General features: G+C 38.5%; 2 protein-coding genes across 4 annotated transcripts; one reads left to right on the top strand and one right to left on the bottom strand.

Annotated features, from left to right (window-relative positions):
* Positions 1–6,138: 6,138 nt before the first annotated feature.
* LOC113537187 (solute carrier family 13 member 2-like) lies at positions 6,139–14,215 on the top strand. Of its 2 annotated transcripts, XM_053229212.1 has the most exons (12): positions 6,139–6,310; positions 8,308–8,436; positions 8,518–8,654; positions 8,742–8,950; positions 9,473–9,668; positions 10,544–10,666; positions 11,011–11,220; positions 11,588–11,691; positions 12,580–12,698; positions 12,947–13,108; positions 13,214–13,351; positions 13,453–14,215. In XM_053229212.1, exons 1-12 carry the CDS (start codon positions 6,209–6,211, stop codon positions 13,582–13,584), a joined length of 1,761 nt encoding a protein of 586 aa, XP_053085187.1. In that variant the 5' UTR covers positions 6,139–6,208; the 3' UTR covers positions 13,585–14,215. The 2 variants fall into 2 exon arrangements, with proteins under 2 accessions (XP_053085187.1, XP_053085186.1); XM_053229211.1 differs by having other exon boundaries at positions 8,308–8,654.
* On the bottom strand, positions 14,209–18,841 carry LOC113537188 (flavin reductase (NADPH)). Of its 2 annotated transcripts, XM_026931567.3 has the most exons (6): positions 18,719–18,815; positions 18,430–18,467; positions 17,791–17,952; positions 17,012–17,213; positions 16,560–16,724; positions 14,209–15,272 (listed from the first exon to the last, which is right to left on the bottom strand). In XM_026931567.3, the coding sequence occupies exons 3-6, from the start codon at positions 17,923–17,925 to the stop codon at positions 15,115–15,117; spliced, it is 660 nt and encodes a 219-aa protein (XP_026787368.2). In that variant the 5' UTR covers positions 17,926–17,952; positions 18,430–18,467; positions 18,719–18,815; the 3' UTR covers positions 14,209–15,114. The 2 variants fall into 2 exon arrangements, with proteins under 2 accessions (XP_026787368.2, XP_026787369.2); XM_026931568.3 differs by lacking the exon at positions 18,430–18,467 and having other exon boundaries at positions 18,719–18,841.
* Positions 18,842–24,622: the final 5,781 nt, after the last annotated feature.

Genomic DNA, 24,622 nt, shown 5'->3' with positions numbered 1-24,622 from the left:
AAAAGGGTTCAGTACCTTCTTAAGGCCTCAGTATAGACCTATTTTCAGTGAAGATTGCAAGGGTTTATAGAAGCCAAAACCACCTTCAGAAGCTTATAAGCTCAGACACTATCTGCAGTTTCATTTTGGCAGTCATGCATGAATCACAGGTCTTCAGGGCCAAATGGGTAAAAATATGTATAACATAGTATGTAAGACAATTATCTGTTAGCATAAAAGAATTTCTGTTAAATACTTGCATGCATGATAAAAAAAATGAACAAACGCCTTTAGAGAACAAGGAAGTTAACAGTAAGATAACAAGGACAAGGACACAAACAAGACTGGAATCCGTATGTATGTGGAAGCACAAAAGGGTCAATATGTGGACATCTGGACAAGGCCTATTTTGAATGTCTGTGGATTTGAAAAAGGTAATGTCATGGTCTGTCACCTGGCACAATAGAAGCTGGATGATAAAACAAGACAACAACCCAAGACCCATGAGTAAATGTTAAACAGAATGGTTTAAGAAGAGAATTTGTGATTTGTAATGGCCAAGTCAGAGTTCGGTTCTTAACTCAGTTGGGATGCTGTAACATAACCTTATCGTCTTTCAGTTGAACCTATGCACTGACTTCAAATAAACAATTAGCTTTAACTACTAACATACTTATTCAAAAGCTGTAGGAAGTATTTCAACATACACCTGTACACCTGCACTTTCATACAGTTATCCAATCAGCCAATCATGTGGCAGCAGCGCAATGCTTCAGTTAATGTTGACATCAAACATAAGAATGGGGAAAAAGTGTGATTTCTGTGACTTTAACTGTGGCACGGTTGTTGGTGCCAGATGGGCTGGTTTGAGTATTTCAGAAACTGCTGATCTCCTGGGAATTTCACACACAACAGACTCTAGGATTTACACAGAATGGTGTGGAAAACAAATAACACTGAATGAGCAACAGTTCTGTGTGTGGAAACACCTTGTTGATAAGAGAGATCAGAGGAAAATGGCCAGACTGATTCGAGCTGCCAGGAAGGATATAGAAACTCAAATAAGCACTCTTTTCAACCATGGTGAACAGAAAAGCATCTTAGCAGGCACAAAACATTGAACCTTGAGGTGGATGGGATACAACAGCAGCAGACCACATTAGGTTCCACTCCTGTCAGCCAAGAACAGGAATCTGAGGCTATCATGAGAACAGACTCACCCAAACTGGACAGTTGAAGATTAGAAAAAAAATCACCTGGTCTTTTTCCAGTCTTCAGCTGTCCAGTTTGGGTGAGTCTGTTCTCATGATAGCCTCAGATTCCTGAAATGTCACTCAATCAATGTATTTTGTTTTTCACACCATTCTGTGTAAACTCTAGAGACTGTTGTGTGTGGAAATCCCAGGAGATCAGCAGTTTCTGAAATACTCAAACCAGCCCATCTGGCACCAACAACCATGCCACGGTTTCACACCTTTTCCATTTTGATTTTTGATGTGAACATTAACTGAAGCTCTAGACCTGTGCCTGCATAATTTTATGGAATGTGCTACTATGTCCTAATTGGCTGATTGGATAACTGCATAAATGACCAGGTGTACAAGTGTTCCAATTAAAGTAGATGGTGAATGTATGTCATGGTTCTTTCCAAACTGCTGAAAGAAAATATTAGTGTGCAGGCTATCCTTGACGTATTCAACTGTCAGAAAATTTTCATACTGGGCAACAATAAAGAAGCAGGAGGTAAAAGGTTTACTGCTGATCTCTAGTGGCCATAATTCCAAATTACAGATATATGTAATGTGCTATTAAACTTTATTATCTTCTGAGATCACTCCTCAATACAGAATTTTTCCAGGTCCTCCAGGGACATTGGTCCTCTCTTGTGGACTTTCCTCTTCAGCTCACCATACAGGTTTTCAATTTATCCAATTTCAATTTGTTCATTTTGATTTAGATGAAACCATTGCAAGCATGAATATTTCAAGAGGTTTCTTTATTTTCTTCACAATAAATCAAACCCAAGAATCAACACAGTTGTGGTGTGCCTGATCTCTGAAAATGATGAGAAGGCCTACCTCGAGCAGTGTGATCCAGCAGGTCTTCGCAGACTCACTCCTGTCACTAAATGGCCCAAGAATGGATCCACTAGGACCTCCTGGGTTGACGTGCTAAGGTTCCTGAGGGGGAAGAATGTATAAATGTTGGCTCGACCTGCAGATGCATGTAAATGCAAGGTGGTATTATTTACAGAGCGCCAGAAAAGTAGGAAAAATCTAGCGGTGAGGTTATATTTACAAGTGCACAGTCCAGAAAGCAAAGTGACAAAAGAAATATAAACAACAAAGAAAAGAAAAGGAAACTATTTACACATAGATACACAAAGGAGTATCTGCAGTAAACACCCTTTTATATTGCCCATGGCACTACTGTACACTCACCAGGCTTGTCTAAAGAAGACAAACAAAACAAAAAACTAATATGACACAAGATGAGTCTGGGCTCCCCTTTTATAGCTCCAGACTCCACCCCTTTTTGTGACCACACCATTACCAGGTATGAAAGGTAAGTACATACTTATAAATACATTTATACAGACCATAGTAATATATAAAGCCCCCATTTAAATCAATAAACACAATATTAAACAATACACCTGAGCAGTTCTCTGTTTCTTTTTACAGGTATTCCCCCCCAGCTTCCGGCCTCACTGTGCTGGCGCAGTGGGGATCAGTGACGTTATAGACCAAACAAGGACAAACAAAATAAAACCTCAAAATAAACTATAATGTGTGTGTGATGTCTCTGAGTGTATATACTGTATGGGATGGGAAAAAAATGTAGTGAAATTTATGTTCATGTGCTGTCAGGGTCATGTGTGCACTTCTCCAACAGCAGTAACAGCAGAGGATGAAATGGAGCGTGATTGAGGTAAGTGTATGTGTGTTGCCAGTGCTGCCATCCCCAGTGGTGATGACTATTTCATCACCTTGCCCTCTCCAAGTCACACACTGTCTGGGTACCTGGACAGTCAGCCACTAGGTTCTGCCTCCCAGGGCTTCGAAGGCTTTGAGGTATCTTGTTGCGTAATCACAGATGACCAAGATGTATCGATGTCCCACACTGCTCTTTTCAAGTGGCCCCACAATGTCCATGGTGATGCGACAGAAAGTTCCATGGGACTGTGTGTGCTCGGTGTAAACCTAGGGGCTGACAAGACAGGGGAACAACCAAGGTGTAACATCTCCAGTTTGCACATATAACACATCATTCATAACAACATATTGCTCATCACACACATTAGACTCACTTTTACATTCAGCTTTGGCTTGGTTTCAAAGTGTCATCTTCTCTTTGCAATTTAACTATATCCTCTTGGATCCACCTGCCACTGACCTCAAGACCCTCCGTAGAAGGTTTGGGGACTGGGGCACCCAGATACTGTACCTTACCAAACGCCACTGTCAGCATGATTTTCTAGGGCCTTTGTTCCTGCCCTGCAACAGACTATTGTCAAAGTCTGGCAGTGGTTGCAGACCCGTCTTGGCTTGTTACAACAGGAAATGTCATTTCAATTTTGGTACAGATAACATTAGCATCACCGTTTACTTTAGCATCTACCAGATCACCTAGCACAGGTAAGTCTCTTCCCAGAATCATGTCGGCAGGTAAGTTGTCAACTACAGCCACTTTTAAAAGGTACATCTGTACTTGCACCCCTATCACTACCTCTGCTCTGGGATAACTCTTTACATCCCCACAAACACATTGTACTGCAGTTGTGTTAGCATAATTGACTTTAGAGACATAGCATGGTTTGATCAGAGTCAGTGAGCTACCAGTGTCCAGTAATGCTTTCAAAGGGTGTCCATCAACAGTAATGTCCACAACAATTTGATTTGTTTGCCCCTCCCCACCAGAGATAGTAACATTGTTCTCCTCTCTGTGAGCATAGCAAAATCCCATCAGCTTAGATTTTCTTGCAGGACACACTGAAGCTTTATGCCCTGGCTGCTGACAGTAAAAACAAATCAGTCCAGCTACATTCTTTGGCCCCTGTGCCCCCTCGTTAACATTTTGGGGTTGCTGACCTAGTTGAGTTCTATCCCCAAAGCTAGGCTGGGCGTAGCATGCTTTACCTTTGGGTGGTTGAGAGTGATGAGCATTCACATATTGCTGGACTAACCTCGCGGCTGCCAGTCCTGTTGTCAACTTGTGTTCCCTCACCCATGTCCAACTGTCATAGGGAAACACCCAAAGTAGCTGCTTCAAGATTGGAGGGCAGATCAGGCCACACCCAATCCTGGTACAGGTTCCACAGACAATGATACATCTCCACTGGAGATTCTCACTCTGGCACCGACGCCACCTGGAACCACTGAGTTTAGGTCTCCAGTGAGATATTGAATTTCTCCAGAAGTGCCTCTTTGAGGTCATCGTACTCATCTGCTCAATTCTTATCCATCACTGGGTATGCCTTTAACTCCTGTCCCATCAACAACGGAACCAGCTTCCAGCTCCACTCATCTTTTGGCCACCACCAGGTATTGTCCAGCCATGCAAACTGAAGGTAACTCTCAATGTCATCTCTGCATTGGCTGCCTTCAATGTGTGGGGCCACTTGTGAGTCGGCATGCTGTGCTGATATTATTGAAGGTCTTTCTCTCTGCGGCGCAGGCATCGGAAGTTCCATCCTCAGGCTCTTGCTGTCACTTGGGGTCACTGCTGCAGGCAGGACTGTCTGCAAGATGGACTCTCGCAGTCCCCAGAGCTTCAGGAGATACTGCTCCTCCCTCAGCTGCTGCGCATTGAGAAAGTCACTCATCAGGCTCACCATACCCTAACGGAGTGACTGTACTGGTCTGGGGTGGACCTGACTCTCCTGGAGCCCTTGGAGGTTCAACTGACCCTTCCTCCTCCGAAGTCTCCACAGTGTCCCAGGCCATGTCCTCCTTAACAGCAGCCTTTGCTTGGGAGCATAGGCCGCCACTTCTCCCTTTCGGCTAGGACACAAACAAGATTGGAAGGTAGCCATCCCACTTCTGACAGCAAATGTGCAAATGCTAACTTTACCTCTTTTAGACTGTACAAGCAGTATGCCATGGTGACTGGCTTTGCTTCTGCACACTCTTTAGCAATAAGAGTTGGCATATGGGTAAAACATTAAAAATCATAACTCCTACCAAAGAAGCAATGGTGAGTAAAAGCTTTTTTTCTATAGATCTGGAGTTTTCCTGTTATTTTCAGTTCTGAGATTATTTTGTATGTAAATGAACTGACATTGTTGCTTGTTATCAGATCAGAAAGTACTTAACCAGAGAACAGCGTTCGATGGTTGACCCACCCATGGTTACATCCCAGTGTCAAGGGAGAATAAAAACAAGTGTAATGGTTGTTGTGTGTAACTATACAGCATATTCACCTGACTGCACCCCAGTCATTAAGTTTAACAATTATTATATTATCTAAAGGGAGGAGGCAAAACATAGATGACATATGCCTGATCCTCACACATTATATAATAATTATCGTAGGCACAGTGGCCAGCATAAAAATTCCAAATCAGAGTATTGATTAAGTAGTCAGAAGACATTTTAAATTCTGGAGTATTGTAAATGTTGGAGCTTTATATTGTATGAGCATGTGGTTTATTGTCAGCAAAAGCAAGGATCCGATAATTGATTTGAGGAAGCAAGAGAGGGCAGGGAACACCTCCCTCAGTGGGGCAGATGTGAAACAGGTGACAACATTTACACTCTATGGAAATGATAATATCTAACTCTCTAAATCTCTAAGACTATAAACCAAATGCTTATACAATATAAAGCTCCAACACTTACAATACTTCAGAATTTAACATGGCTACTTAATCAATTGTAATAGAATTTGCATGATTGTTCACTGTGTACTGTACATGTAGAACCTGGAAGCCAACAGCTGCATTTGGATATTTAATTCAATTAAATATAATTAAATAATTAAATATTGTATCATGACTTGATTATGATGATATCCACCACCAACACCCCTGTATCTGTTAATAATTCTTTATCTGTGGACCCACAAACAAAGAAGTTAATGTTTAATTACCTTTGCATGTGTTATATACCTTTATCTTGTGCAACAGTCTATCCTTAATTATGTCATAAAACGTGTCATTTGATCAAAAACGTTTTGCACTAAGGTGTTCTCTTTGTCTTGTACTCAAGCTACTTGATACATCAGGATTATGGCAAACACCATAAAATGGATGTGGGACTACAGAAATTATGTGATCACCATTGTGACACCGCTTCTCATCCTGCCTCTACCTCTTATTGTCAACACTTCGGTAAGAATATGTGTCTGCTAGACCTTAGCAGTATAAAATACTTAAGTGATGTGTTTGCTGTAGTTCCTGACATTTTAATAGACATGCCCAATTTTAAGTAAATGTACTGCAGAACATGGTCAGCATTCTTGTTTGGAAAAGTTCTTTGCATTAATTAGTATATTGTCTAATATATTGTGTGAAGTATTTTGTTATTATTGTCTCCTTGTCTCCGTTTGTTCTGACAAAATATAATAAATACGTGTGATCATCTCTCTTTGGTGCGGCACGGCTACCAGCCAGACTTCTTCTGTTAGAAAAGCCCTGCATTGTCAGCAAGCAATCCTTGAGTTGCTTTTACTGAGACAAGCGTAAATTTCAGTCTGTGGGGTTTGGGATCCAGTTACAGGCAGACAGCTCACTTCTAGCAAGCCTAGGAAATCACTGATGCGGCTCTTATCTGAGCATCCTCAACAGCTGCCAATACCGCACATGACATGCTGGCTGAACCTAATTAATTAGTTTGCGAATGAATATTTTTGTAATGTGCCTTGAACAAGCAAAATCTAAAAAAAATGCTTTATATGTCAAAATTCTTAGTTAAATTTTTTACAAAAGAAGTTTTTAAAGTATACATATTCAAGAAATGCTCATTAATAAAGTCATACTATAAGCTGGTTACTAGCTTAAGTTTGACTAAGTAAAATTGGTCATAACTGCTCTGTGATCATATGTTTGCTGATCGTTTTGAAACATCATGTCTACCAACAAATTTCACTGCTTTGCACAATTGAACAGTACTCTTATCAGCCCATGTGCTTGTCAGAGAGTTTGTTTGAACTTTCACGTCTGCTCTCCTTTTTATCTCTGCATTGTTGGTTGAACCTTTCACATACTCTGTTGTTGTTTAATAGTGCTCTTTTCATTAGCACAATAATCAATTCTATATCCATTACCACAGTGAGAGAAAGATTTCTTCATACAGTTTCCATTCAATCATTCATATAAATTACTTAATTAATATAAATTTTCTCAAGATAACATGTTTAAGAGTAGTTTCTCTGTATTTCCATGGCCTACTTTAATTTGGTTAGTCATTAATATACAGAAAGCTTGATGCTCTTGATATAAGGAAGGGTAGGTTAGTTACCCAGCTTTGTGTGCTAGTTATCCAGCATACAAATAAAATAAACTTGTCAATGTGTTGTAGTATAATCAAATATTTAGTCAATCCCCCATAAAGTTAAATCATTAACTATGTACAGTACATCATTAAATAAAATCCATCGGTTTTGTTGTACTTTTAAAGGAATTTTTATTTTTTAATTTTAATAATTTTTAAATTATTAAAATGTAAAAATTTTTAATGTAATTTATAAAGGAAGGAACTATAACACACTGCACCAAATAAAGTAGTGTATCTATAGTGTATCAATAGATAGTGTACTTCCTATATGACCACCTCTGGGGCACGAGTAGGAATTTTGTTAACATTTCACAGAAGTTCCATAATCACATCTCTCTAACTTTCACCAATCAGATGTGCAGCAAGCTATGAATAATTAACTGCAAGAAGGCTAAATAAATAAATAAATAAATAAATAGTTGATAGGCTGCTTCCTGACAGTCTATAGATCCTTTGTAGAGTATCTCCATTATACTATCCAAATAAAATGTTGCGACTCACCTACTTTTTTTTTTTATCTAAAACTAGCCTTTATACATACGGTGTATATAGTCTTTACATATTATTACTTTACTCATGAAATATTGCAACAAAAATAAATACTACCATCTTTGTGTTCCTCTGCCTATTTCACAAACCTTGGAACTGGCCTAACCTTCCCTACTTCCCCAGGAGGATGTGATAAATCCAAAGTGTATAAATCTCATGAATGAAACAATGTAATTAGATGGAGCTAAAAAAAAATGGGGGTTCCATTTTTTTTAAAAAGGTTTTACAATTTTGCATCCCGGTAATGTCACTGTGTGCATATCAATATTTGGTTGTATTGCAGGAGGCTAAGTGTGGCTTTGTGCTCATCCTGATGGCTTTGTACTGGTGTACAGAGTGTCTGCCACTGGCAATAACTGCTCTCCTCCCTGTTATCTTCTTCCCTATGATGGGTATCATGACAGCTGAACAGGTGGGAGTCCATTACCCAGCAAGTCTATATTTCAAACATTTGGAGATTTTCGAACTAATTTTGTGGGTGGTTATTCTGCAGGTCTGTATCCAGTACTTCAGTGATAGCACCATGCTGGGAGCTGGTGGGTTGATGGTGGCCATAGCTGTAATACAGTGGAATCTCCACAAACGCCTTGCCTTGGCCATGGTTCTGGTGGTGGGGGTGAAGCCAGCACTGTAAGAGCCTTTTTTGCGTGTTCATCCTTCTTTGTTAAATAAAAAATCTCTGTGACTATTCATTCTCTGTTTTTCTCTATCTCTAAGGTTAATGTTGGGGTTCATGAGCATCACAGCCTTCCTCTCTATGTGGATCTCTAACATAGCCTCTACGGCTATAATGCTACCAATTGTGCATGCCATGCTGGAGCACCTCAGTAAGACGGAGGCAGAGGATGAAGAGAGGGAGCTACAGCAGCGCAGGGCCATAAAGACTTTACAAGTCCAAGAGAGCAGGGATGGAACTGACAACATTCGTATGTAGACATGGGTAGAATGTTTGAGCTGCCTTTTAGACTGCTCTTTAAACTTTCATATACACAGAAATGTTCTCACATTAACAACTGTATCTCATACAAATAAAATCTTGTTTAATTAATTGACATTAATCAAGAGCTAATAAATTATTTTTAATAGTTTTACGTAATTTGTTAAAGACTGCTTAGCAGGAGTAAAGCTAGCCTACTTTTTTTTTTAGCCCTTTCAAGCTCTCATCTTTGAATATTTTTTTTCTGGACTTTCTTCTTGATTGGTCCACTTCTTTATCCCTCTGTTTTTCCAATTTGCTTAGCTTTTTGTCTTGTGTTACATTCAATCCAAATTCATTTTTTGTCATTTATTATACATACTGGCAGTCACAGAGTGTATTTTTCTCAGAACGACTATTTGATTGATGTAAAGAGAATTTAGCCCAAGTCACTGATGCAGTGTTAGGAGTGCTAATTATACAAGTCCAGTAGGATCCATTGACAATTATTCTCTGTTCTCACAACTGATAGATAATCTTCCCATAGAGGAGGAGCTGAGTCCTGAGGAACTGTTAAGCACTGAGCAGAGGAGGCTAAAGCATGAGCAGAAGCATCTGCGTCTCACAAAAGGAATGAGTATGAGTGTGTGTTATGCTGCCAGCATCGGAGGCACGGCTACCCTCACCGGCTCCTTACCCAATCTCATCCTCAAAGGCCAGATTGACAAGTAACAGATACATTACCACATCCTAGATATGTTCTTTCAAACCTTCCTAACTATGGATGTATCAATACTATTTTTTCAGACTGAATATGAATATATGTTTTTTGATACTTGTCAATACTGATACAGATAACTGTAACATTCATTTCAATACCAAAATGAGTAACCTATATAATATTAAGCAATCAGGGGTGTCACAGAATAGTTTATTTAGATCTGTTCATGCTGGTAGTAATGCTGGTGCTGGTAGTAATGAACTATTCATGCAGAGTTTTATGTTTAAGAAGTCATAGTGTTTAAACAGTACCTTTGATACTGCTCTGCAAGCTCAGCAAGTGTGGTCATTAAAATGAGTGCAAGGTGCTGTGAATTGTACCTTGACTCTTGAGCAAAGTGGAGAACTGAAGTGAAGCTTGCAGAACTGAAGTGTTCTCAAGTGCTCACATCATCGGTCCATGCTTGTGAATTCCTTTTTTGTACACACAATTCACGACACCATGCATTCATTTTTAATGACCGCACTTTCTGATAGTGCTCTTTATTAAACTGTTTAGACGTAAGATGTTTTACTCGTATTGTAGGAAGATGCTGTAGTCCTTCCTCGTGATATTTTCACAGAGCACAGCTTAGAGTCTGCTTTGATCAGGAAATACATCCATATCGCTGTCATCTGTTAATTAGTGAGGCAATGTACACCAGGCTTTCGTCACATAGTATCATGTATTATCGATGTTGATATAGGAGCATTTAGTACACGTAAATGAGTATGGTATCGATATCAATATCGGTATCAGTGCATTCCTAATCCTAATGTATTGTATTAGAAAGTATGTGGCTGCAGAATCACCTCATGGGATACTATGTGTATATCAATGCAGGATATTTCCAGAGAATAGGGATGTGATCAACTATGCCTCCTGGTTTGGGTTTTCGCTCCCCAACACAGTGCTGATGCTGATCCTCTCTTGGCTATTGCTGCAGTTCATGTATTTGGGCTTCAAGTAAGTTACAAAGTCATATATTATGTGTATAATTCCATCCATTGTGCCATGTCATTGTTGGCAAATTGAAAAAATTGAAAGAAAAAAATGTTATGGGGGATGAAATTAAAATCGAGTGGCTCATTGACTGCCAAATTCATCACTTGTGGATATTACTAAAACATTCTTTGTAGTCTTTGTAGTTTTTTTGTGCTGATAGTGCTACTATATAATCACATGCTACTCTTTCATATGGCTATGTCTATGTCATACGAGTACTTATGGATTCTTTAAAGTGTAGTATTCATTTTCAGTTCAGTTTTAGCTGCATCTTTTGTATCTTTTTTTGTCTTGTCTCTCTTCAGTGTAAAAAACACACTTGGTTGTGGAATGACCAGAAGCAGTCAGCAAAAGACATATCAGATGATGAGACAAGAGTTTAGAAACCTCGGAAGCATGAGCTTCGCAGAGTCCTGTGTGCTTGTGCTTTTCATACTGCTAATTCTGCTGTGGTTCACCAGGGAGCCAGGCTTCATACCTGGCTGGGCCTCGCTACTCTTCAATCAGGAAAAAATGTGAGTGCTCTCACCTTATGATAAGATTTTTTGCTATTATCTTATGGTGTTATTGCCCTGCTAAGCTTTTGATGTAGTTCATGAATCCCTCACAAGATAAGAACTCCAAAATATAATAATAAGTAACTCATGTTTTGGTTTGCAAAGTGACATTATTGTTCTCAGGTCTCAAGCTTAACAGTTAATTTAGTTAAGACTTTAAGTCAAGAGGTGAGATTAGGATAGGATTTAGAGATACAGTAAATAAAATGTAATAAGTGCAACTTACTATAGCCTATTACCGTCCTGTAAATATTGTATTAGGTAACTCTTTAGCTTCTACATGTTTAGCTGTTGGTCGTGACCAGTTCTTCATTTTTTCTTACAGGTTTGTAACAGATGGCACAGTCTCCATTTTTGTATCCTTTCTGTTTTTCATAATACCCTCCAAACTTCCAAGATGTTGGCATACTGGGTCTTTAGACATAACTGGTATGGTTTGTTTGTTATCATCTTACATCATTTTTGGTGACTCTGTATTTCTGTAGGGTGGCATGGTGGCACAGTAGACAGTGGTGTCTGCCTCACAGCTCCAGGGTCCTTGGTTTGATCCTGAGGTTGAGTTACTGTCTGTGTGGAGTTTCTGTGTATGTACTCCCCATGCCAGTGTGGGTTTCCTCCAGGTTCTCTTATTCTTGTGTACAGAGCATTATATTGTATGTTGCATCATGTCCCAGTCCATCACAGGGCACCGTGCGCACACATTCACACCTGGGGACAATTCAGAGAAGACAATTCACCTATCAAAAGTGTGAATAATGCAAGGACGGTATGGGTAACTATATAATACACAGCAAGTACACAGCACAAGATCAGCACCAAAACAAACTAAATTAGACTTTTGTCTTATTTTACTATCCAAAATCCATATATTCATCTTCATAAACCTTTTTGTCCTGGTCACAACTGCAGTGAGTTCAAAGCCTATCCTGGTAAGACTGGCCACAAAGCAAGAACACACTCCACACTCATTCAGATCTAGTGGCAATTTAGTAGCCAATTCATCTTTTTCATTGGTAGAGGGAGCCAGACACCTGGAGGAAACCCACACAGTCCTGGAGAGAACATGCAAAACTTGTGAACTAAAACCAGAGCTCAGGATCTACCCCAGACTACCAAACACTACCTGCTGTTCCATTTTGCTACTGCTTTCCAAAACGTTCTTGTAAATCTTATGACTTATGACTTATGAAGTTGGCAATTCAAATAGGCCAAAGCAAACAGATAGTTCTCCAAAATCGTGGCAGCATCAGTTTAATATGATATATGTCACCTGTTGTGTGTTTATATTCACTGAAGTGTTGACTCTTTCACTATTAGGCAGGAGTGAAGTAAAGACACCTGCCACCCTGCTAAACTGGGATGTGGTGCAAAAGCTGCTGCCCTGGAACATCCTGCTGCTGTTGGGGGGAGCTTTTGCACTTGCTAAAGGCAGCGAGGTACATGCTCTCTTCTGAAAGCCACTGACTTCAAAATCACATCTGTTACACACAGTTGAATCATCTCAGCTAATAATATATCCTTCAGAATGGGCAATATAGCAGCACAAAGTGTGAATATTACAGCAGATAATATTATTCATTAGTGAAATGGAATCAGATACAAAAATAAGGAATGTCATAACTGAGTATTTGTAGCCAATATTTGTATAAAGTTTCACTTTAGTGGACCAGGCTTGTTTGTCTAGATATCCAACCTGTCCTTTTGGCTTGGACAAAATCTCCTGCCTCTGGGGAACATCCCTCCAGTAGCTCTCTCCTTCATGCTCTGCCTTGTGGTGACCATGCTCACTGAAATCTGCAACAATGCCGTAATCAGTACTGTTTTCCTGCCTGTTCTGGCCTCATTGGTAAGACTAAACACTTACATAATTAAGCACATGATGAAAATACAAAAATAATGATTAATTGATAGGTTCATGTATAATTGATGTCTTCTCCTGTTGCATTACAAGGCAAATACTCTTAAGGTACATCCACTGTCAATCATGCTGCCCTCCACCATCAGCGCCTCATTTGCGTTTATGCTCCCAGTGGCCACACCACCCAATGCCATTACATTCAACTACGCCAACCTCAAGATCATGGACATGGTGAGGTCTCAACAAATTTCTCTTGTTGGGGTATTTTTTGTTTAAGCTTTTCTATATGTAATATATAAGAATATATGGCTGTAACTCTGTAACTGTTACAGGTAAAGCCTGGGCTTGTACTGAACCTGCTGGGGGTAGTCTGCATTAACTTTGCTGTCCAAACTTGGGGTTCTGCAATGTTCCATTTGAACGAGTTCCCTGCATGGGCCAATTTCACTATCCAGACTCTTTAACTGAACACTTCTTCCTGCTTCTACCACCCTATACCTGAGCACAGGAGAAGAAAGAAGGAGAACAACACAGAAAAAAAACTTAAAAGGCTGTGAACTACAAAATGAATGGATTCCAAAGGTGGAGAAAGCTGTCCAGTTTTCATAAGCTGTAGCCAATTTTGTGGGCAGAATGATTTGTCTCACTTAAGGGACATTAATCTGTTCACATACTACATACCACACCAACACATTGCCACCACTGGCCTGTACCATTTACACACAGAAGAATGGCTCTGGAGACCACTGGAGATGCTTTTTCTTCTAGTTAACTGATGACACCGGTGCTCAAAATGATCTTTGCCTGTTATCTTTATCTGAAATGATATTCTGTGTCCAAAGTTAAATTCAGGTGTTTCGGGCCAACAGTTGCATGCATCAGTGTCACAATCAAAGTTACTAAAGTGAATTATTTTGCCAATTCCAACACTAAATTGAACAGTTAATGCTAGAAATGCCTATCCACTTGGTTTATACAAAAACACCAATATTTTGTGTTGTATGAACTGGAATGTACACCTCAGTGTATTTAAATTATGTACTATGTTTTAAACTTGCTCCTTACTGCAAAATGGAGGAGTCATGTAAGCAAGTCATCAAAATTTATTTGGAGAATTCACAAGCATGGTGGCTGATACATAGAGGTCTCGAATATGGACAGTACTCCATGTAAAGTTTTAATTTACAAGTAGCCCATACTAGAAGAAGTCCAAGACAGCCAAAAATATGATCCAATTTTTGCTGCAAAACGCACACACATAGTATAGCATTACAAAAGCACACACAGAGTATAACATTATAAATTAACTGTTCCTGTTTGTCATCTTCCAATGTTATGATGTAATGTGAAGATCGTTCACAATAAATTTCATGAGTTTTTTAAGTGTATTGTGTTCTTCTGGGTAAATCTTGCAGTGCGGAGACTAATATTTTAAGGACACAACAAGTAAAAAAAATAATATTGTCCAACTTCTGATTAAATTTGGGGTCTTTCACATTTTCAACATTGGTTATAATTTTATATATATAGTTAATGTGGGAAGAGGATTTGACTAAATAGTTTAGAGACTCTTAACTGAAATCTCTCATTTCCCTTTCAATGACACCAAATATAATTTTTAATATCCAAGTACAAGCTAGGTTTTTTGTATTTGGTTTAGCTGTATAGGACATTCTAGTGCATAGGACATTCTAGTGCTTCAGAAATAAAAAGAAAAAACTATTGCTTCTTTTGCATTTTTAATGCACCCACACTCATCTCTATATTGGCTCTTATGTACAAAATTACAAACTTACTATTCTCCTACCTGGCCTAAAGAGATGTTGTCATTGATTTTTAAATTAAAACCCAAGCAGAAACTTAATTCAGGAAATTCATGTGCATATACAGAGTATCTTGCTAATATGATATGTATGAAAACATTTAAGATTACGCTTAGTGGTTTAAAAGTGTTTAAATTCCCCTGCATTATCAGCATGAAGCATGATTTTAATTCACTTGGTGATGATAGCAACTGCTTTCTTTATCCAGGCGTTGTTGCTGAGCAGAGACAGCATGAAGCGAGCCACATCTGATCTTGATACAGCGTTGCCTGCAGGGTAGTCATTCTTATCAGGCACATAGTAACCTTCATGGGTCAGGATTTCTTTGTCTATCAACAGTGTCAACAGAAAAAATATTATGAAAAATATATTATGGGCACTTAGGTTTAGACAATTAGGTTATGATTAATCCCCATGCATAGAAAGCTGTGAGGTTTGCCTCACTAGCCAATCATGTAAGACTTTTCTGTGGCAGAACAACAAATCCTACAACATAAATGTGAAGCATATAATGCAGTGATGATGGCAACCAAACAACTAAATTTAGAAATTGCCAAATGTATATGCTACGCTTGGACATGTGTATCATATTGGTTAAATGTATTTAATAATAACTGGCTATATGTTTTCATTGACTTAACTGATATTTATTATGTAGTTGCAGCACTAGCAGTGTAAAGAGCTCTTGGATACTAACTAATTACTGTTCTATTCTTCTGTGTCTTAATTGAATGTTTACTATAAATAAATGATTGCTTTGGAGAAACTTGCAGTAAATTGAGAAAAAAAATTGACCTACAAAGGATTGGTGCTGGCGGTCTGTTAATGGTAGTCTATTAACGTAGAGGTTCAGGTGGTCTATACTCTGACTCTAGCAGCTCCACCCATGCCTCTGTGATACACGGTACATGTATGTGCATTCCAACAGTGTATTTTTCATGTGCAGTTTAAACCAGCACAAATAGTTACAGAGACCAAGCAAAGGGGCGTATCAATGGTAACAATCACAGATGCTCATGATTAGTTGGTGTCGCTATGATTGATGGGGATAGAGAGTAATATCATCCCTCCCACTCAGAGAGCATGGCTAATTTTTTTTTATTCTGTATCCCAAATGTCAGGATGTGAATTCACAAGCTCCCAACAACTGGGAGAACTCTTTTTTGTTGCACAACGTTGGAACACATAGTGCATAAATCTTAAATATGGATTGAATTACACTTGATTTAATTGATTTTATCTTTTTTTTTTATTAGGGAGATGGCTTCCCCTTGTAACCCCTCAACTAGAGCCCTGTTTCCTTTTCTGTGTAAATGAGACGTGAAATGAAAGGACAGGTTCATTTATGAACAAGACTCCAGGAATTGCATGATTGCTGAAAGCCTTCGCTGAATGGCGCTTGTCACCCAAAATTCAATTTAACCAACAACGTACCAGTTCTGGGGTGGTCAAAGATATGTCAAGGGTAGCCATGACCACCCCATGTCACACTTTAGCTCCACCCCTGTTTTACAGAACCCAGGTTTTATGATACAACATTTTATCTCTCAGTAAAAGACCTCAAACTAAAATACAGAGCACAATAAAATGGAAGCAGATCATTTTTACTAGCCCACCTGTAACTGGAGTATTTTGCAGCCCTGGTGGCCTGACTACAGTCCAGTTGATGTCCTCAGTCTTCTCCAAAAGCTTCTCCATCTCATACATGTTGCTTAGAACACTCCGAATTATTGGCAGTAGCATAAAGCGAATAAAAAATGGAGATCTGGTCCCTGAATTAGCTGCAAAAAGCAGATAACTCATTCAAATATCAGGTCACCTTTATGAGGATTATGTGCTAGGACAGTAGTAGTTTCATTTCATTTAAAAGGGGTGGATTTTTTAATATCTTTGATTTATTTTGCTGCAATTGTGTATTTAGTGCAGTTGCAGAAAAATAAATCTGCCCCTTTTGAAAGAAATAGAAGCTATGGTACACATTGCATACATTAAAATAAGAAGTTTTGAATGAACAAACCTTTAAGATACTTTTATAATTAAAACCCTTGATGGAGGCTACAGCACTTACGATCGGTGTACCATGATGTCATGGTAATGATTCGATTCACTTTGACTTCTCGCATTGCGTTGAGGGTTGCCGTCATAGACTCAGTGTAGCCTGTGACTCCATAGAAAAAAGATGTTGGGAACCCAAGACATGACATAACAGCATCCTGTCCTGTGAAGTGCGGCTTCAGACTGTCTTCAGAGAAAATATTTCCCTCCACCACCTATTGTGGCATAATAGATGTTTTTAAATGGTAAGGGGTTCTCTGAAACCATTTTATATTTTTATAGCAGTGTTAATGATATGATTTTGCTGTGAGGTGCATGATCATTACAAAGCAAATACTATATACTTAATACGGCTCAATTATAAAATATAGTACCCCAGCAGCCGTGTTTTATAACTCTGAAAACCTCAAGCTGTAGTAACAAATAAATATATTCTATATATTTCACTGCATCACTTGTCATGGTTAGTGAAAACTTTTTTTTACAGTGTATATAAAAGTTGTATTAAATATCAGAAAAAAAATCTGTATCATATCTTGATTTACCTAAAAGGTGGACTTTGTAAATGTTGTCTTTCTAGATCTATAATAATTATAGAATTTCAGAGTTATAAAAGAGACTGCTCATTTGTTTACTCCTTGTTTCTGTTTACATTTCTGTCCTGGAAATCAGGCACACACACAGTTTGGGGGCGGAAGGAAACTGAAAGCAGGAGTTAGAGGACAAAGTTTTGAAACTGCTCTTTTAAGGTTGAACTGGGCATTTGAAAGCATTCTTTATGTCCTGATTTACCTTAAGGTTCTCATGGTTTATGGTCAGTTTGGAAGGATTCCTCACTATGGCTGTGATAATGTGTCCCTGCTGGAGAGCCTGGTTTACCAGCTGCAGCCCGGTCTGTCCTGTAGCTCCAAGCACTGCAATCTTCATCTTCAGATCACCTGGACTGAATTACTCCTGCAGAAGAGAAAATAAACATGAACTTAAAAGTCTACTGCACGAACTAGAACACTGGTTTAGCAGCTACAACTTTCCTGAACATAAGAATGCAGCATTTTTACATTTTATATCGAGATAAATTTTCCATCAAAAAGGTTATAAATGTAGGCTCAAAACAGTTATACAGTGTGTTTAGATATAACGCCTTTCAGGTTTACTGAAATCCACAGGGGCTCTACTAGGATACTGAAACCATACTTTGTTCCCTCTGTAGGGCACCTATATAGGGACAACAGAACTATTTGGGAGTTGGCCAGTGATTTCTGAGTGTATTATTATTATTATTATTATTATTATTATTGTTGTTGTTGTTGTTAAAAAGCCTATACCATCTGAACACTAGAATAATTTCTAATTTATCTACATTACCTAATCTACTAAATATCTGCTCACAGAAGCTACACAACTACAAAATCACAGTGTAAACATGCTCACCTGTACACTATACCTGTACCTGTACCTGTATAGGTTACCTGTAGAGATAAATGTAGAAGTGGTGTCTGTTAGTGTTTGGTCAAAGGAGACAGTCTTACGGTTTGTATCCTCTCCACGGACCCAAGCAAACACTTATCAACTCTGGCACACTTCAAATATCATTTACACGGAATACACACAAAGAAAGTGCACACTTCAACTAAAACGTCTGCTTTACACTGCGCATGCGCTGTTCAATTCGGCGTCATAAATTGTGTGAATATATATCATATTTATATGCTCTACTTACACACTCCTTCAAATTCGATACGTTTTGTCCAGAGACGACTGATTTCCGCCTACTTGCATAACTTGTCAGCTTGTATAATATTTATTCACTAGGAGGCGCTATTTCCATGGCGTTCTGGAGAAAGAACGCTGCGCCAAACTGAAGCGCTTTTACTGTGTTGCCAGATCCTCGGTTTTCACACGGTGTTGTGGTTCTTTTAAACTGTTGCCCCGGGTTGACTTTTTTGTCAGTGGCTTGGAGTTTAAGGGTTTTGTACACTCAAATCTTATTCCAAACTGGACTCAAACCATCCCAAACTCTGCCATGAATTTAGTATTAATTCATGGCTGTAAATTAGTATTTAGCAGAAGTGTTCAAAAGCTTCATTGAAAAAAAGATTTGTTATTTGTCTTTGTTATTCAACTAGAGGAGCAAAATAGAGAAATAAATTCACCTACTGCTTATCAGCAAACTTAGCACCAAACAAAATCCTCCTAAAACTTCAGGACTGCAGTGAGTTCAAAGCCTACCCTGGTAAGACTGGCCACAAAGCAAGAACACACTCCACACTCATTCAGATCTAGTGGCAATTTAGTAGCCAATTCATCTTTTTCATTGGTAGAGGGAGACCAAAGACCTGGAAAAAACCCACATGGACCTGGAGAGAACATGCAAAACTCGTGAACTAAAACCAGAGCTCAGGATCAACCCCAGACTACCAAACACTACCTGCTGTTCCATTTTGCTACTGCTTTCCTTGTTGTTCTTGTAAATCTTTATGACTTTATGACTGAAGTTTATGACTTTATGACTAAAGAAATCAAGGGGAAAAGCTGTCCCATACTAAATTCCTTTACCGATTTGTTTAATTTTTGCTAATTAACTGACCAATGATTTGTTGTTAAGACCACTAAAAGCTTAATATGTCGCCATTTTGGGCTTGACCCGTTTTTTATTATTTTTTTCCCCAGGAGAGTACTTATTTATTTAACAGTGTATCCAGCCTGATTGCTACAGGCCAGGAACTGTCTCATGAAGAAGGGTTATATAGCCTAGATTCCTGACTATGTCCCTGCAAGAACACAAAGCAAGAACACACTCCACACTCAAAGATTAATCCCTGTGCACATAAAGGTATGATGTTTCCATTGAACAATCGTATGAGACCTTTCTGTGGCAGAACAAGAAATACTACAATAAAAAGTTGACGCATATAAAGAAATAATGTTGACAAAGAACAACTAAATTCAGAATGTGTCAAATGCAATTTTGTAAATTTGGCCATATGTAACATATTTAATGTTTATATATTGGCTAAATATATTTTATAATCCCAAGTTACATGCATTCACTGTTTTGTAATTATACTTTAGTTGCAGCCTTATCAGTGAAGACAGGTCCTTGATGCTAAATAATTGCTGTTCTTCTATGACTTAATTTGATGTAAAAAAAAAAAAAAAAAAAAAAAAAAAAAGAAGAAGAGAGAGTATTGCAGCAAACTGAGAAAGAAGTGGCCTAAAAAGGAGTGGTGCAAGTCCACCTCTAAACTAAATATACTCCAGCAGAAGGTTATGTCTAATAATTAATGATCGTCTATTTTGGTAGAGGTCCAGTATGGGCTGAAACTAACTTTGGCAGCTCCATCCATGTTTCTGTGCTAAAAGGTATGTGCATGCGCTTTCCAACAATGATGCAAGTACATGGGGCTGTAAATTCTGTGAACTTCTAGAATGGTACAGCATTTTAATAAACTGAAAGCAGTCCATTTTCACAGCTGGCTCCAAGCCCTGCAATCTTCATCTTCAGATCACCTGGACTGATTTACTCCTGCAAAAGAGAAACTAAACATGCACTTAAAAGTCTACTGCACCAACTAGAGAAGCGTTTTAGCAGCTACAACCTTCCTCAAAACAGCAATGCAGCATTCTTATATAATTGTATATATCTAAGGTTATCTCAATCTATCTACCTATCTATCTAGATTTCTCTCATACTGAAATATATAAAAGTAACCTAAACTGGTTTTACATACTAGGTGTGTATACTAGATGTCCTTATGGTAGTTATATAAAAACTCAACTCAACTTCAACTTTATTGTCCCTCTAGGGGAACTACTACTGTAACCACATCACTACAAAATTTTAGTATTAATAGAAGTAAATACAGTACAAATACAAAGACATAATACACAAATATAAAATTGCAAGTTAGATAAGTTAAGATCACCAACTTTATACAAATAAATTATCTGTCATCAGAGCAAGTAGAATTCAATAACCCAGTGGCCACAGCAACAAAGGAGTCTTTAATTCTATTAGTCCTACCTCTTGGTACTCTAAAGTGATGGCCTGAGGGTGACATCTGAAACGTAGTACATAAAGGATGATCCAAAGCACAAAGAATGGCTTGGGCCTTTGTCAGATAATGCATATATAATATGTCAGTAGAACAGGTTTGTTCCTCTCCAATAACTTTCCCAGCCACCTTCACAAGGCTGGCTAGTCTATGACAAGGTAAGAGTTCCATGCCATGCAACAATACAAAAAGAAAATACAGATTCAATAAAACTTTTATAAAATAGGGTCATCATAGTGGAACAAACCTTGAATGTGTTTAACTTCCTTAAAAAAAATCTTTGCTGAACCTTTTTACAAACAGCCAAAACATTGGATTCAAAATTCAATTTGCTGTCAATCAGCACTCCTAAATTCTTATAGCTATCAACCAATTCAATGTCCGAGCCATTTATTGTAGTCATCAAAGGGCTAGGTGGTGATCTCCTTAAGTCAGTCACCATGCCCTTTACTTTAAAAAGACAATAATGTTAGATATCAGGGTTTTTTTTTTAATCCATAGCTCTTGGGGCTCTGTATAGGATACTGAAACCATAGTATATACATGGAAGTATAGTGCACCTACTGTATATGTAAATGTAGAAGTGGTGTCTGTTAATGTTTATATAAACAACACGGTCTTCCTCTCCATGCCCTCAATGCAAGCGCTTTCAAACACCAGATATAATTTACAAGAAATACACACAGCAACAGAAAGAGTCACTTCAACGCCAGTTAAAACATCTGCATGAGGTTAAGCGTGCAATGCGCATGCGCTATTCAATTCACAGTTAGAAAGTGGCACTCTCAGAACAAGTCTTCTAATAGAGTGTGTATATATTATATTTATATGATCTACTTAGACACTGAGATATTTTCTTCTCAAATGCTATACGTTTTGTCCAGAGACATGCACAACTGGACTTGGTAGGCTCTATTAGTCACTAGGGGGCACAATTTCCTAAATACAAAAGTACAAGAGGTACCCAGGTCCTCGGTTTTCCCACGGTATTGTGGTTCTTTTAAACTGTTGCCCTGGGATTTTTTATTTTTTTTCTGTGTCTTGGAGTTTAGCTCTGAGAGAGTCCGTCCTGGCAGTCCTTAATATAAGGAAATAGAACTAATTATTTAATAATAATAATAATAATAATAATAATAATAATAATAATAAACAACCTTTAATTCACCAAGTTAGTTCATATTGTAGAAAAAATGAATAGGTTTTAAATTATTTTATGACTTATGTCATCTTTCATGTCTTAGCTGTGTTTGTAGAGTTTACAACTTTTATGCACACATAAAAGGAGTTCCAAACTATAAGGTGACTCATAAATACACTATATGGCCGGAAGTATGTGGACACCTGAACTTAACACCTGCATGTAGTTCTTCCCCAAACTGTTGCCACAAAGGTGGAAGTACACAATTGTATAGGATGTCTTTGTATGCTGCAGCATTAAGATTTCATTTCATTAGAATTAAGGGACATAAACCTGTTCCAGCATGACAATGCCCCTGATTGCTAAACGAGATCCACGAAGACATGGTGTGCCAGACCTCCTCACCCAACATCAGTGCCTGATCTCACTAACGCTCTTGTGGATGAATGAGCACAAATCCCCACAGCCACCCTCCAAAATCTATTGGAAAGTCTTCCCAGAAGAGTAGAGGTTATTATAACTCAATCTGGGATGGGATGTTCAACATACACATATGGGTGTGATGGTCAGGTGTCCACAAACCTTTAGCCATATAGTGTATCACAACAGTGGGCGGTTTACATGTTACTTTTACATAATGAACACAACTATATTTAAATGTAACATGAAAAACACATCAGAAACTAAGTGTCAGATTCCAGATTTGGGTTAGGGGGGATCTATATGGTTCTCAAACCTTTTGCAGTTAGGGGCCCTATTAACTCTAGTAAAAAAAATAGGAATCCCTCAGTACAGATTTATTTTCTGAAAATAATCCAACCACTCAGTAATATCATGGCTATTTTTTGTGGACATGTAGCGTTTTATTCCTGAACTTTCCACTCCCAAAACACATTTTTATAAACACATTTTAAAACACATTTCAACTAAATATCAGTAGATATTACTACTTTCAAGTTATAAGCCTACTTACTTGAGTTATTGAGGTCAAGTGACCCATCAAACAGTTTAATAACTATAATATATAAATATAATAGCTTTTGTAATAGACCACCTATCAAAATAGTGCAAAGTCCAAATATATGTTGAAGGAAAAAAAAATAAGTCTGAGTTCATGAAACACTAAATCCATAAACAAAACCATAAACCAGCCTCAGGAAAAATGAGGCTCAGTCAGTTTGGCCTGTTTGGTTATAGTGCCATCTATCACTCGGTACAGAAATAGAGTAAACAATCCATGGCACTCTTTTCACACTGTTCATTGTCTTTAGTAGTCCAGTGATGTCATGTTACAGCTGAGATGGATCTGTTTGTGTTGGGCATGTCTTTTTTTTGTAAATATAACAGCCATTTCTGATTACGTTAGGTTTTATGATTGCATTCAGAGCTGTGGGTTATACTATGCTAAATTACCCTTTGGTGTGAATGAGTGTGTGACTGTGTGTGTATGGTGCCTTGCAATGGACTGGCTTCCTATGCAGGGTGTATTCCTGCCTAGCACTCAGTGCTCCCAGGATAGGCACCAGATAAAGCGTTTACAGAAGATGAATGAATGAATGAATGAATGAATGAATGAATGAATGAAGGTCTGTGAATATGACTTAAGACATCTCATCAGAAATCCTGTCAAGTTATTTCATGTTACTCAGCTGGCTAGCCAGTGAAAACATAACATTACTGAAAATACACGTGTATGTGAATATAGAAGTGACATCGATCCTACCGGAAGGCTACCAAATACTCTATATTGCCAAAAGTTTGAGGACACCTGATCATCACACCTATATGTGGTTCTTCCCCAAACTGTTGCCACAAAATTGGAAGCACACAATTGTATAGGATGTCTTTGTATACTGTAGCATTACAATTTTCCTTCACTGGAACTAAGAGGCCCAAACCTGTTTCAGCATGACAATGTTGAACAATGTGCACAAAGCGAGCTCCATGGAGACATGGTTTGCCAAGATTGCTGTGGAAGAACTCGAGTGTCCCGCACGGAGCCTTGACTTCAACCCCACTGAACACGTTTGGGATGAACTGGAACGCTGACTGTGTGCCAGGCCTTTTCACCCAACATCAGCACCTGACCTCATTAATGCTCTTGTGCCTGAATGAGCACAAATCCCCACAGCCACACTCCAAAATCTAGTGGAAAGCCTTCCCAGAAGAGTGGAGCTTATTATAACAGCAAAGGGGGACTAAATCTGGAATAGGGTGTCCAGAAAGCACATATGAGTGTGATGGTCAGGTGTCCACATACTTTTGGCCATATAGTGTGTGTATTTGAAGCCACGCCCACATTCATATCGACAGTCTTTTTACATAGCGTCAAGGACACGCCTACATTTCTGTATGGCACTCCCACTTAGAGCTGGTCTCATTTTTTTTTTATGGACTCAGTGACACGCCTTCTCTCTGACATTTCCATATA

The sequence above is a fragment of the Pangasianodon hypophthalmus genome, chromosome 24, assembly GCF_027358585.1.
Source record: "Pangasianodon hypophthalmus isolate fPanHyp1 chromosome 24, fPanHyp1.pri, whole genome shotgun sequence".
Lineage (NCBI taxonomy): Eukaryota > Metazoa > Chordata > Actinopteri > Siluriformes > Pangasiidae > Pangasianodon > Pangasianodon hypophthalmus.
Note: the sequence above shows the minus strand (reverse complement) of the source record. Positions and strands in the feature narration are given on the sequence as shown.